Source organism: Sus scrofa, chromosome 13 (assembly GCF_054392235.1).
Source record: "Sus scrofa isolate SSC_HxYL_T2T_F1_AM1 chromosome 13, Sscrofa_HxYL_maternal_Yorkshire_Landrace_v2.0, whole genome shotgun sequence".
NCBI lineage: Eukaryota > Metazoa > Chordata > Mammalia > Artiodactyla > Suidae > Sus > Sus scrofa.
In genome coordinates, this window is record NC_139395.1 from 149,792,170 (window position 1) to 149,807,943 (window position 15,774).

General features: G+C 35.0%; 1 protein-coding gene across 10 annotated transcripts in view; it reads left to right on the top strand.

Moving 5' to 3' along the window:
• Positions 1 to 15,774, top strand: part of ZNF148 (zinc finger protein 148) — a 125,049-nt gene that overhangs the window by 66,251 nt on the left and 43,024 nt on the right. For all 10 annotated transcript variants that reach the window (XM_021070208.2, XM_084990884.1, XM_021070215.2 and 7 more), the window contains one exon: positions 14,231 to 14,356. In XM_021070208.2, coding sequence (XP_020925867.1) covers positions 14,231 to 14,356 — 126 coding nt within the window. The remainder of the gene's footprint in view (positions 1 to 14,230; positions 14,357 to 15,774) is intronic.

Below are 15,774 nucleotides of genomic sequence, written 5' to 3' on the forward strand. Positions count from 1 at the left end.
GGAGCTAAGCCAGAGTGGTCTATTTTTTAGTATCCTCCAGTGCTTTTGAAATTGTTTGATTCAGTTTTTCTTTTCCCCTTAGGTGGACATAAATTGTTAATAGATGATTTCTTTGTAGATACTTTAATAACAGAGCCAGTCGCCTAACATTTTTCATATGGTTGTGTCTGATCTTTGATGTCTAATTGATCTGGAATTGTGAGACAGTGGTACTGAATGAGGGTTACGCTCTTACTTAGATCAATAGTGCTCAACTGGAAAATCATTATGAACGGTGCTATGATAGGGTCAGTCTAGCTATATCAGTCTTGGAGATGTCTACTTTGATTTTTCCATAATTATATGATGACGTGTATTATAAAAGGTTTTACATAGTCATTGTAAAAAATTAAAGTAGTACAGAAGAGGGAGTTCATGTTGTGGCTCAATGAAACAAACCTCCTAGTATCCATGAGGATGTGGGTTCGATCCCTGGCCTCGCTCAGTGGGTCAGGGATCTGGCGTTGCCGCGAGCTGTGGTGTAGGTTGCAGACATGGCTTGAATCCTGCGTTGCTGTGGCAGCTATAGCTCCGATTCGAACCCTAGCCTGGGAGCTTCCTTATGTTGTGAGTGTAGCCCTAAAAAGACAAAAAAAAAAAAAAAAGTATAGAAGAGAACAAAGAAATAAAAGATCCTTGTTTCCAGCACTTGGCTACTCTGATTCCAAAGAGATAACTAGTAATACTGGTGTCCTGGGAATTTTTAATTTACAAACATATAGAGTATGTGTGTGTACTTATTCTATATAATATGTTTTGTGTATATCTATCTTGGGAAATATACATTTTGTTTAACATAAATTGGATGTTATTTTTGCATGCTTTTGAAATCTCTGTTATTCATTTAACAGCATCATGTGGAAATTTCCACGTTATTGCATATAAGGCTTGCTTATTTATTTTAATGAATGATTAAATGATGTGCTTTATTTAACTACTCTCCTGTTGATGGTTATTTATGTTATTACTAGATTTGTTTGGATGAAATGATTATGAAAGCATCATGCTTGTATATGTAGATACAAACATGTTTCTTGTATCTATATATTTGTAAAGCTTTTTCTCTAAGTGTATGTCTTTTTATTGAAATACAACATTCATACAGAAAATGGACAAATTGATGAATTTCCTCAGAACTGAACATCCTTGTGTAACTACTACCCAGATTAAGACGTAGAACGTTATTAGTGTCCCAGAGGCCCTCCCCTTCTTGTGTCCGTCTTAGTCACAACCCTCCTCCAATTCCTGAAGATAGCCACTACCCAAACACTTTTATCATGGTCAGTTAGCTTTACCTGACTTGAATTCAGTATAAGTAGAATCATGTATTATATACTCTCATGTCAGATTTCTTTTACGTTGCTTATGAGCTGTATCCATGTTGTAGCATGCAGTAGTTTTTTATTCTCATTTCTCCGTAATTGTCAGTTGTGTGAATAGATAAAAATTTATTCATTCTAGTATAATCGTTTAGATTGTTTCAAGATATTGGCTGTTCTGTAAAGTGCTGCTGTGAATATTCTTAGATGTGTCTTTTGGTGCATATGCATACTCATTTTTGTTGGTTATATACTTAGGACTGGATTTGCTGAGTGTGCATATGTTCAGCTTTAGGAGATGCTGTCAGAAGTTTTCCAAGTCATTTTGCCAGTTTATACTAAATTGCTCCCTATCCTTGATATTTGGTGTTGTCAGTACTTTAATTTTAGTCATGTTGGTAGTTGAGTAGTAGTATTGTAGTGTGATTTTTAGGTTGCTTTTCACTGATAACTAATGAAATTGAGTGCCTTCCTGTTTACTGACAATTTGGATATTATTTTTCTGTAAGGTGCATTTTTATCTTTTGCCTATTTTTCTGTTAGGCTGTTTCTTTTACAGATTTGTAGTAGCTCTTTCTTTGTTGGGTGTGTGTGTGTGTGTGTGTGTGTGTGTGTGTGTGTGTGAATTATCTTTTCCACTCTTCCACTCTGATTTGCCTTTTTACTCCTTTGATGAAAGGAAGTCAGTGTTTATGAAATTCAATTTAGAAGTCTTTTCCTTTGGCATTTCATGTATCCTGTTCAAAAATTCTTTGCCTACCCCAAGGTCATGAAGATACTTTCCTTTGTTAACTTCTAGAAGCTTTATGGTTTTCCTCTCCCATTTAGATTAACAATCCATTTGGAATTGATTTTTGCTGATGTTATGAGATAGGGATCAAGATTTATTTGATGGCTTTTTATATCTGTTTACCCGTAGAAATTTTTTCAGTTTCACTTTGCAGGCTTAAGGTTTTAATTTTTTGAATAAATTAGTATATTAAGATAATAGCAAACAGATTTTTCTTTGATTAATATTAGGGATTACAAAGTAACACATACTTGTTGAGAGAATATAAAAATGTAAGAACTATAAAGAATAAAAATTGCTGTAATCGTACTATTCTAGGATAATCAGTAACATTTTGTTAGTATTTTAGTGTTTTTTTGTTTGTTTTTCTGAGTATGTATTTGCGTGTTTGTATAAAATTTGCTGCATATGTTATGTGTTTGTATAAAATTTTAAATATATATATCTATTATTTAACCTAAACCATGAGCATTTCACTGTGTCGTTAATATTACTCCAAAGTAAGATTTCTGATTACTGTATGTCATATAGATGTTTTGTAATTTATCTATTTCTTACTGGGTATTAGACTGTTCGCCCTTTGTTTACTGTCATAAATAATGTTGTGATGTTATATGTGGACATTGTTGTCATGTGAGATTATTTCTTCAGTATAGATTTCTTAAGGCTCTTGATATATATTGGCCAATTTATAGTCCACAAATGTCGATCAGTTTATTCTCTCTCTAGTAATTAGTATGAGATTCCCAACTTAGTATCTCTTTATAAATGATCTAGAGTAAGAAATGTGAACTATAATTTCTAGACTTGTATATGATGTTGAGAAAAAAGAAAAGCAACTGGACTTGATTTAGGGTTGGGAGTGGAGAAGAAAATTAAAAGATGTCTTTAGAAAGGAGACTAGGCTATATTATAGCGTATTGAAAGGTAGAAAAAAGGAATGGCAAGGAATTTAGAAGGAGGTTCTGATAGGAAAAAAGATTTATTATTAGCAATATTGAGTTTTGGATAATAAGATGTCAAAGTGGAGATATTTCATAGAAATTGGTAACCCTTTTTTCGAAGCAATTACACATTTGCAGTTGTATAATAATAATTAATAACCACAAATATTTGTTTAGAACTCAAAGCCCTCAGGCTTCTTTTTATGTAACTCATTCGATACTCGATTTTTCATTTGTTTAAAGTTTTACTGAAGTATAGTTGATTTACAATGTTGCGATAGTTTCGGCTTTACAACCAAGTGCTTCACTTATACGTATACACACATCCATATTTTTTCAGATTCTTTTCCCATATACATCATCACAGAATATTGGGTAGAGCTCCCTGTGCGACAGCAGGTCCCTGTTGACCAGTCATTCCATACATCACAGTGTGCATATGCTTGTTTGATATTCTGATGTGTGTAAGCTGGATATACTGCTACCATTAATTAACAGATCAGGAAATGATTGTGATAATGAATGGCATCAAGAATCTATTCTTTACTGTAGTTGATATTTTATGTTTAGACTCTCTTAACTCCACAGAAATTCTGTGGAATATTCCCTCCATTTACAGGTGAAGAAAGTTCCAAATGATTAAGTTTTAGTGTTTATCTTAGCACTGCTAGTGTTACTCTTTTAAATTAGATTGTTTCTTTTAACTCCCAACCTATGCTTTTTTTCCCCCCATACTATTTTTAGAAGCCAAGTTTACCTGATAATAATCAGAAGAAATGGAATTAAAACTCGTCTCATGTGTCATCTGAATATTGTTGACATTTTGTCCACTTCGTTTTTTTTTCACTTTATTTTTTTTTTCACTTTATTTTAAAAATTATTTTCTTTCTCTAGAACCACTAGAAATTCTTTCCATATTCTGGTGGCAACCAAACTGTAGTTTATATAAGGAAAAATGAAATATATTTGAGTAAAAATCATTTTAAAATAAGTTTGAATAATTTAGATTTAGTAAAAAGCAGTTCTAGTAGTGGCAATAACACTGGACTAAGAGATATAAAATCTTGGTTAAGTCCTAATGTTGAAATCTAATAGGTTTGGTAAGACATATACCTCCCTGAAATTTTAGTTTCCTTATTGGTAACACAAAGGTAAAATAATTCATGTATTATAAAAATTAGGATCTCAGTTGTTGGATTTGGAAGACTTGGGTTTAAATTTTGGTTTCCCTTTTTAATGGGATTTTAGACACATAACCTATCTAGACCTTAAGCTTTCTTATTTTTAAAATGGTCTTATTTTTCTTATTTTTTTTTCTTATTTTTTTTCTTATTTTTTTATTTTTTTTTATTTTTTTTCTTATTTTTTTTTCTTCTTAAAATAAAATTTTTTTTTCTTATTTTTTTTTCTTATTTTTAAAATAGTCTTACTGTAGGAGTAAATGCAATAGATGATGCAGGATAGAGATTGTATGTCCCCCTCCCCAACCATTGTATTTTTAGCACCTAGGACATTGGCTGGCACATAGTAAATGTTAGGTACATCTTAGTTACTATGTTGAGGAGGAGCAATCACCAAATTGTAGAAGACCATATAAATGCTAATTTAAAAAAAATTGAAGTGTCATGTATTTACAGTATTGTGTTTCTAATGTGCAGCAAAGGGATTCAGGTATATATACACACATTTCTTTTCCATTATGATATATTATGGATTATTGAATATAGTTCCTGTGCTATACAGTAGGACCTTGATGTTTATTTTGTATCTGGTAGTTTGCATCTGCTAATACCAAACTCCTAATTTATCCTTCCCCTACGCTGTTTCCCCTTTGGTAACCGTAAGTTTGTATTCTATATCTGAGTCTGTTTCTATTGTGCGAATTAGTTCATTTCTGTCTTATTTTATATATATAAGATAGTTGATTTACAATGCTGTGCCCATTTCTCTGCTGTACAGCAAAGAGATCCTGTCATGTATACATGTATACATACATACATGCATATATATATATATATATATTCATTTTCTCATCTTCCATCATGGTCTATTCCAAGAGATTGGATATAGTTTCCTATACTATACAGTAGGAGGTCATTGCTTATCCATTCTAAATGTAATAGTTTGCATCTACTAACCCCAAACTCCCAGTCCATCCCACTCTTTCCTCCTGCCCCTTTGCCAACCACAAATCTGTTCTCTATGTTTGTGAGTCTTTTTCTCTTCTGTAGGTAGGGTCATTTGTGCCATATTTTAGATTCCACATATAAGTTATATCATACACTATTTGTCTTTCTCTTTCTGACCTACTTCACTTAGTATGAGACCCTATAGTTGCGTCCATGTTGCTGCCAATGGCCTTATTTTGTTCTCTTTTATGGCTGAGTAGTATTCCATTATATGTGTGCCACATAATCCATTCATCTGTCAGTGGACATTTAAGTGGTTTCCATGTCTTGGCTGTTGTAAATAGTGCTGGTATGAACATTAAGGAGCATGTTTCTTTTCAAATTATAGTTTTTCCTGGATATACGCTTAGGAGTGAAATTGATGGATCTTATGGCAATTCTATTTTTAGTTTTTTAAGGAACTTCCAAACTTTTCCATAGTGGCTGCACCAATTTACATTCCCATCACAATGTAGGAGGGTTCCCTTTTCTTCATACCCACTCCAGCATAAATGCTAAGTATTTTTAAAAACAGCTTTATTGAGGTATACTTGATATGCAAAAAACCCCTGCATATGTTTAATGTATACAGTTTGATAAGTTTGGGATGCCAAGTATTTTTTTTTTCATTTTTTTTATTACTCAAATGAATTTATCACATCTGTAGTTGTATAATGATCATAATCTGATTTCACAGGATTTCCATCCCACCCAAGTATTTTTGTAGTAAGAAAAATTACAGAATAGTTTTTAAATTTTTTTTTTTTTTTGGTCTTTTCTAGGGCCACACATGTGGCATATGGAGATTCCCAGGCTAGGGGTCTAATTGGAGCTGTAGCCTCCTGCCTACACCACAGCTCACGGCAATGCTGGATCCTTAACCCACTGAGCAAGGGCAGGGATGGAACCCGCAACCTCAGGGTTCCTAGTCAGATTTGTTAACCACTATGTCACGACGGGAACTCCGAAATAATTTTAGATTTATAAAAAATTGCAGAAATGGTAATGAATTCACATAAGCTTATCACCCAGCTTTCTCTAGTATCAGCACTTACATGCAGTTATCAAAACCAGAAAGTTATGTTGGTAAAATACTACTAATACTGTTAGTACAGATCTTGATTGAATTTCATTTATTTTTCCTCTAGTGTCCCTTTTTTATTCCCGGATTCAATTCAGTATCCTACATGGCATTTCGTTGTAATCTTTTTGAGTTTTCTACATTTCCTTATCTTTCTGTCTGTCCTTATCTTTTATGACCTGATACTTGAAGAATATTAGTCAGTTATTTTGTAGAATGTCTCTTAGTCTGCCTGGTATTTCTCATGATTAGGTTGAACTTTTGCTTTTTTTTTTGACAAATCCCACAGAAGTGATGTTGAATTCTTCTCAGCACATCATATCAGAGAGTACACAATTTGGATATGTTTTACTACTGGTGACATTATAGTCTCAATCTTTTGTTCAGTGCCTCTTGTTTTTTTCTTTTGTAATTGATGAATATCTTGGAGAAAATACTTTGGTTAAATATCTTATTTTTGCTCAAATTTCTGTGTACCGATTTTAGCATCCATTGGCGGATCCTGCCAGCTGTATTTATTAATGTGGTGTTTGCCTAAATGTGAACTTATATTTTCCTGATTACTTCTCTGTTTATGTTAGTTTTAGTTGTCCCCCCCCATTTAAAAAAATATTTCAGTGTATATCAGAATGGACATTTGTCTTGTTTTATGTTTTAATTGAGTATTGCCATTTATTTTGTTGCTCCCATTATTTGAGCCTTGCCCATTTAGGAGCTCTTTCAGACAGGCTCTTGTGTCCTTGTGACATGCTCATCTGTTTTCCAGCACTCTAGCTTCTGGTACCGCAAGATGTTGAGGGTTATCTTTTAGTTTTCTCTGCTCAGCTTTGGAATCAGTCATTTCTCCAAGGAGTTCCAATTCCTTTTACTTGGATAATGGTATTTAGAGACTAAGCCTTGAATGCTAAGTTTGTTGGATGTCATTGCTTCTTAGTGATTTCAGCTGCAGAGCTGGGAAATATATGTGTGTCTGCTGACACACATGCACACACGCTGATTGCTTTATTTTGGCCACATCCAGGCATCGGTATTGAAGGAGGCTGAATGGAGAAGAGGGAGGGAATGCAAAATATAGTTGAGATGTATCTAGATCAGTGGTTATCAGAATTTCTAGTCCTGGCACCCCTTTACTCTTAAAAATATTGAGGCCTCATAAACAGCTCTTTCTTCTGTTGGCTATGTGTATCAGTAGTTACCATTTTAGAAATTAAAACTGAGAAACTTAGAAAAACAGCGATTTCTCAAAAAAAGAGAAATTAAAATTTTTATTTATTTATTTTTGTTTTATTTTATTTGCTTTTTAGGGCCGCACCTGCAGCATATGGCGGTTCCCAGGCTAGGGGTCGAATCGGAGCTACAGCTGCTGGCCTACACCACAGCCACAGCCATGCTAGATCCGAGCCTAGGCTGCGACCTACACCACAGCTCACAGTAACACCGGATCCTTAACCCACTGAACAAGGCCAGGGATTGAACTCGCAACCTCCTATTTGGATGCACCACAATGGGAACTCCTTTTTCTTTTTTTTTTTTTTTTTTCCTATTTTCTAAAGTAAAAATTTTTGTGAGAATTTTTTTTACAATTTTACGGTTGTCTTGCTTATTTTAAGATAACTGGATTCTCATATTTGCTAATACATTTAGTCTGTGGTAATATCACATTAGTTCACTTCTTGAAAATGCTACAAATATACTATAGGAGGAGAATGAAAAAAAAAAAAAGCAGGATTATAATGAAAGTATTTTTGATCTCATTGACCACACTGAGAACTACTTGTTAGAGATTTACTGAAAATCTTACAAAATAAAGGTGCATATGTAATAGAAGGATGTATCCAGAAGAACTTCCATGAGGAACTTGGAAGAACTTCAATCATGATGCTATAGAAGTTAAAAGAGTGGGATTTCTAGGTGGAATAGGTAGAATGGTGGTGGTCAGCACTGTTTCAGGTTAAGATAACTTGATCACTTTTTCAACCTCATCTTACAGTTATCGATAAGATACTGATATACCAACCAAAATGCAAATTTATAATGAGAAATATTATAGAGGAGTAGATTAGAATGTTTATTGTGAACTATGGGTCCTTGAATCTTTTCAAAAATCAAAAGATAGTTATGGACTTTCTGAAATCCTGACAAATGTAGCTCCTTTCAGAATCTTGCATGCAGTCATGGGTCAGGCAGAGGGAGGATTATCATTCATGATTCACACAAAAGCTTGTCTATCAATGGGCTGCTTTTCCTCCCTGCCTCATTCTGTAGCTTGGTGAGTTTGGAATTAGAAATCCTCCTATTGACTGGTTATATCTAATTTGTTTTTTCCAAAACCATCCTGGAAATAAACACACAAACATTCTTCGTGTTAAATTTCTCTTTTTCTGGATTCCATGAGTATTCTCAGACTTTGCTAACATTTTTTAGACAGTATATTTGCAGTACAGTGAATTGTTTTACATCTTTCTTTTTACATGTGACACTTATACTGTGGTCACCTTGATTCACTTTGTTTCCTAGGCAATATTTCCTTCTAGTGATCGTTAAATACATCCTTTTTATATCACTATTTTTTATTTTTACTCTCAGAGTAACCGTTTCTCTAAATTGGGGGCCATTACTTTGTATGCTCACAGCAGATTATTTTGAAAAGTTGAGTCATAAGAAGGAAGTTATTGGAAACGCTTTGGTCCATGAAAATTTATTTTATAGGGTAAATTGAAATGTGCTTTTCGGCAGAGAAGGAGTAGTTGGTGAAGTAAGGGAGATTATTTTAGAGAGCCAGTGAAGCTGTAGTGCCTTATAGATGGTTAGGAATGGAATCAGTACAGAGTATAGAGGAAGGCGCAGAGACACTTTATTTTTTCTCAAACAGGGTGGGAAGATAAATGAGAATACCTTAAAGTGAAATTAAAATTGAAAGGAACATATGGCTCCAGAAATGGATAGATAGTAAGGACAGGTACTTCTGCCAAGTGACCTATGTCTTTGCTGTAAAGTAGATCTTGTAGAATCTTGAAAACTGAGCTGGAGAGAGTATAATTGATAATCATGGGCAACAGGGAGCTATTGTAAATTCCTCACTAGGGAAATGACAAGAAAACAGTTTTTATTAATTTATTTGTGGTAGGATAATGCCCCAAAGCATCAAGGTTGATAAAGTTATTGAAATGAAATGGATATGGATGTAGGATGTTGAGAATGAAGAGAAGGAGGAATCCAGAATAATTATAGAGTCACTTTCTTATTGGGAGGGGAGTAGACCACGGTTTGTAAATCACATGAAATACTCATCATACACTATATCTGGCAACATTATTTTAGGTAAATTTACATTTTTTACATCACTTATTAACATTATTGAGTCTGGAAGAAAATAATTGAGAAGAGTAGCAGGTTTGGAGGATATATAGGGGGTATGAATGGTTAAAACTGCAGCTCTGATGAAGTCTCTTGCTTCATCATGAAACTTTTCGCTGTTATTTCAGATCTCATTAATTTCTCCATTTGGTTCTTGTCATTTATTCCCTGTACCATTCATTTAGGTTGAACCTGATATGTGCCACTTTATTAGTTTCTTGTTGATGGTTTTTTTTTTTTTTTTTTTTTTTAAGGCTTAAAATTTCCCACCTGCGTTTTAGGGCTTTGGAAAATAGACCATTTTATGTATGTATGCATGTATACATACCTGTGGCATGCAGAAGTTCCTGGGCCAGGAATCCAACCCAAGCCACAGCAGTGACAACACCAAATCCTTAACTGCTAGGCCATTGGGACATTCTGAGACCTTATATTTAGAATATGTCTTCAGTATCTAGTATTTTGCTCTGTACATTATTAGAATTTCAGTAAATTTAAAGCTTTCATTGTGTTATTTTAGACTTACTAGATTTAACATGATATTATTTTAGACTTACTAGATTTAATCACAGGCACTTAATAGCTGTTGAATGAGTAAATTAATGAAAGCTGTTATGGGACATACCAAAGCAGAATATCTTACTTTTAGATACCAAGATAAAATGCAAGTACATGAAATAGTTAAATATAAAAGTAGGATAGTTTGTTTATTTTGGGGGCAGGCATGAAATAAGTCTTGAAAAAGAGTCATTCTAGATTCTGGGTGTGAGTTACTAGTGAATAGACTCAAGTAAAAGATTTCTTTCAATATAGAGAAGCCTCTTTATGTTAATATTGGGAGAATAAAGAGAGTGAGCGATCAAAAATGAGGAAAGCCTCAGAGTAGTGAAGAACTAGCAAGAAAGAACCAGCTTGGGCAGTGGCAAGGGATGAGGAAGTATGGGTTGTACCTCCTGAAAGGATGTTGGGGAAGAAATCAGATGACTATAGAAAGTAGATGTGACGTGGGAGTTATGTGTGATGTCTTCCCCAAGTCTCAAAGTGGGGGGCCTGGAGAGAACTTTGATCAGTGGATGAGCAGGGGTCTTAAGAGTTTCAGGTGGAGAAATGTCTGGGTTAAGTCACATCTTGTAAAGGACAGTATGAATAGGGTGACTGACATAATTGATGGTGTTTCTGGTTTGTTAGTGAGAAAAGCCTTGAAATTCAGACCCTCAGGCATAGCAGGAGGTTGCACATAAGACTAGATGAAGCGATGGGGAAGAAACAGAGGTTTTGTTTTTATTTTTTAAAAATCTGACATATCCCAGCCTGTTGATTTTCTTGATGTTCTAATGAATATGTTTCAAAAATCCAGCTAACCAGGCTTTTCGTATATTCCACATCTGCAGATGCTTGCTTTGATTAATTATACTTTGGTTTATTTTAGGTGAAAAGCAACACTGAGAACTTGATTTTCTTTTACAGATAGTTCTCAAGCAAAGAGTAGGCAACTTACGGATGAATTTTTGTCTCTTTTACTGAATGTAAGAAGTTTTCATTTTTTAAAAAATAAGTTATCATAGTCTTCCTTGGGCCAAAGAAGATTCATATTCCAAAACTTTTTGCAACTCATTCTTTCTAGCTGCATTGTCATTTTCATACCCATCTCTTTATGTTTGTGGATTTGCCAGCTTCTTTTCTGAGCACCTTTGGTTGGACTGTATATTTTAGTGTGTGGTTATATTATATGTAGAGATTACTTTATTCCCATTTATGAGTGATAAGCCTATTGGAATATTCTAAAAATCTAGCTTACTGTGTGCCTGTTGGCATTCATAGTGCTTTGATCCATTGATACTTCTAAGTTTGAGTCTGCTTTCAGCTTTTATAATATTAAAAGTGTGCCTTGTTTTTGTGAATGCTGGTACCAATATGATTACTTTCCATATATGTGGAAATAGCTAAAAGCATTAGATGCATGTATTAATCTTTTTCACTGTACAAAGACTCTTCCTTGGTTTGTGAATAGCTGCTAATTGCAGAACTTATTTGTGAATCTGTTGTATGCTCTTGCTTGACACTTTTGTTAAAAAAAGTTCTCTTATTGCTGTGTGCTATATATTGTAATTTATAAGCTGACAAAAATGTTGGAACTACATTTTGGTGACCCTGCAAAATAGGGCAGAGCAGTTCAACAGCTGCTTAGTCTATTGTCATTTCTCCCAGTCTAAATCATTGTATTTCAGTAAACATCACTTCACAGATAGTAATATGTCTGTTCTGAAGCCTTGTTGGAGGTGACTGTACCATTCTTTTTATTTTTTATTTTATTTTATTTTATTTGTCTTTTTGCCTTTTTCTAGGGCCGCACCTGTGGCATGTGGAGGTTCCCAGTCTAGGGGTCTAATCAGATATGTAGCCACCAGTCTACGCCAGAGCCACAGCAAAGTGGGATCCAAGCCAAGTCTGCAACGCACACCACAGCTCACGGCAACGCCAGATCCTTAACCCACTGAGTGAGGCCAGGGATTGAACCTGCAGCCTCATGGTTCCTAGTTGGATTTGTTAAACACTGAGCCATGATGTGAACTCCCATACCATTCTATTTTATGTTTCAAATAATGATACCAAAAGACACCACAAGAATTGTCACTAGTACTATTCTGTAACCTGATAGAATTGTTAGCTAAATAATCATTTACAGTCATTTTTTTTTCAATGCCCAGATTCTCCTTGACTTGCATTTCACACACTGTCCACATTTCAGGAATTTATAAAAACTTCCAATTCTTTTTTTTTGTGAGGGGGGGTCTTCTGTTAGGGCTGCATCCATGGCATATGAAGTTCTAGGTGTTGAATTGGAGCTGTAGCCATTGGCCTACACCACAGCCATAGCATCTGAGCTCAAGCTGCATCTGTGACATATTCTGCAGCTTGTGACAACGCCAATCCTTAACCCACTGAGTGAGGCCAGGAATCGAACCTGCATCCTCATGGATACTAGTTGGGTTCTTAACCCGCTGAGCCACAGTGGGAGCTCAGGACTTCCAGTTCTTTATTTTTTCAGTCTGAAATCCCTGGCTTATGTTGCATTCTGCTCATGAACCCCTCTACACAGCTCTGTTTTCCAGCTTTATGCTATTGATTGTGTAAACCTTTTTTTAGGTGTATTTTTTGAAAATGTAGCCATTAGCACATTGTACTTCCTAGACTATTATCAGGATTTTTTAAAAAGCTTATAAACAGCAGAAATTTATTTCTCATGATTCTGGAGACTGGAAATCTGTGATCAGGATGCCAGTATGGTTTGGTGAAGTCCTCTTACAGACTTCTTACTGTGTACTCACATGGTGGAAGGGTCAAGGATTTTTAATGTAATTCATAGCTTGTTGAGTTGAAAGTTTGTTAGGGTTTTTTTTTGTTTGTTTTTGTTTTTGTTTTTTGGTCTTTTTAGGGCTGTACGCATGGCATATGAAAGTTTCCAGGGTAGGGGTCAAATGGGAGTTGTACCTGCTGGCCTACACCAAAGCCACAGCAATGCCAAATCTGAGTTGCATCTGTGACCTACACCACAACTCATGGCAATGCCAGATCCTTAACCCACTGAGCAAGGCCATGGATCGAACCTGTGTCCTCATGGATACTAGTCATATTCGTTACCACTGAGCTACAATAGGAACCCCCAAAGTTTCTTAGTTTTAAGGTACTAAAATTGGTTTCATTTTAAGAATAGATTGAAAATGTAGCAGTGAGGAGTGGATGACTGTGCACCATTAGTTCTGATGAGAATTGATACTGCTGTTAGTGTTCATAGAACCTTGGTATATTTTTATTAGAACATGCATCTCTTCACATCTGTGAGGTCTAAAATAATGTTGACATCTTAACATTTCTTACAGTATTTCTATGTATTCTATAGTTAGAATCATGTCTTGTACATAGCAGTGACCTAAAACCATGTGCATTTTTGTAAATACATTTGGTGATGATTTGTTGTAGAGGCCAGGAAAATACTGGCGAAGATATTGCTAAAAATATTGAACTTAAATATAATTCAGTTTCACTATTTATCTTTCCTTTCTTTTGATGAGATTATCTTTTAGAATTTTATTTTTGTGATACATATAAATTGAGAGAAATGCCATCATGAAATACAAGTACTCTTTTTATCCCCCAATATTTTATTGATTTTTGGAATTTAACTTTTGTGTGTCTCTTTAACATCAGTTTCCTTAAATTGAGTGAAATTATGTCCTTGCTTCTACTTTATTCTGCTTAGGTCTTACCTTTTCCCAGAACATCTTTAATCGTTTTTCCTTAGAAGGTAATTTTTGGTACAATCTTAGTTTATTCCCTCAATTTATGTACTGTTGAGTTTTTTCAATTACCTATTAATGAATTCTCCAACACACTGTTTGCTTGCATAAACACGTACGTAATCATTCTGGAAGCACCTTTATGTAGATTTAGCAGAGGATTAAGCATAAAAGGGCTTTTTGTCACAGTGGAATTTTTGTTTATTTCTAAAATTGGCTTTTTTTCCTTAACAGATAAGTGTAAAGCAGGAAATTACTTTTACTGATGTATCCGAGCAACTGATGAGAGACAAAAAGCAAATCAGAGAGCCAGCAGACTTACAGAAAAAAAAGAAACGGAAACAGCGTTCTCCTGCAAAAGTAAGACTATTTTAAGATGTTGGTCCCTAACCTGTTAATCCCATACTATTGATTAATCTTAGAAGTAGGAACCTGGCAGGACTATAAGTAGACATAAAAGTCTTGGGTGGCTCAGTAAAGTTGGAATGTTGCTTCAGCTTCACCAAAAGGAACGGAGGGATGCATGCCTGCATGGAGGTGGTGGGCCATTGCTTTAACTTTTTCCACTTCTCTTTCATCATGTCTTTTTTTAAAAACCAACTTTTCTTACCCCATATCTCTCTTTTCTTTAAAAACTAACAGATAGTATGCAGTGCCCTTGCTTCTCATTCGTGTTAGTTTTACCTATTTTAAGATTATGGTTTCAGGAAAATTCATTACCAATTACTTATCAGGAAAAGGTTGTGGGATACCTGTGCTAGAATAGAGTGTAAGCTCCACAGGGGCCAGGACTTCCTTTTATTCACAGCTGTATCTCAGGGAGCCTGAAATAGTAGGCATAATAGACTCTCAGTAAATACTATGCGTGAATGAATGGTTTAGCAAACAAACAAGCGACCCATAAATACTTTGAGGAATTGCTTGCTTTTTTTTCTCTTCAGTACAGTAGTAATTGACTGTGTAGCATTTTGGTACTCCTAGGAAGTCTCTGAACTCTGTATTGTATAATTTACATCTTTATAGTTATTTTTCATTTTTTGTTTTCGCCCCTCAGATAGTGAATAAGGCTTTTTTAAAAGATCGTATTGTAACATGACCTTTTTATTTTGAGAGCTACTTATTTTTGCATTTGTGAATTTTTTTTTTTTTTTTTTTTTTGGTCTCTCTGTCTTTTTCGGGCCGCACCTGTGGCACATGGAGGTTCCCAGGCCAGGGGTCCAATCAGAGCCGTAGCTGTCAGCCTGTGCCATAGCCACAGCAGCGCTGGATGCTTAACCCACTGAGTGAGGCCAGGGATCGAAGGTGCAACCTCATGATTCCTAGTCCAGATTCGTTTCCACTGTGCCACAACGGGAACTGCGCATTTGTGATTTAAATCATCATCATCATCATCATTTGTATATTTTGTATACTTTTGGACCCAGTGGTATGCTGAGCCCAGTTTGTGTTGGCTTGCCAAAGCTGATTGCTAAGTATTCAGGAATTTTGCAAGCTGATACTAAAACCATTGTAGCTTAAATTTAGCCATGGTGAGAATATTTACACCATGAAAATCAGCAACCCAACCCTCTGACTTCTTAAACTGTCATTAAACATTTACTAACATACCACTGCTTTGGGGATGTATAAGCATGGTACTACAGAAAATTCTGAAAAATAGAGAGACTAAAATAACCCATAGTCCTATTTCCTAGAGATAAATACCCTTAATTTTCTGGCATGCTCCCTTTCTGTCTTCAGATTTGTATAGATAGATTGAATTTACTGATTTGTAACTT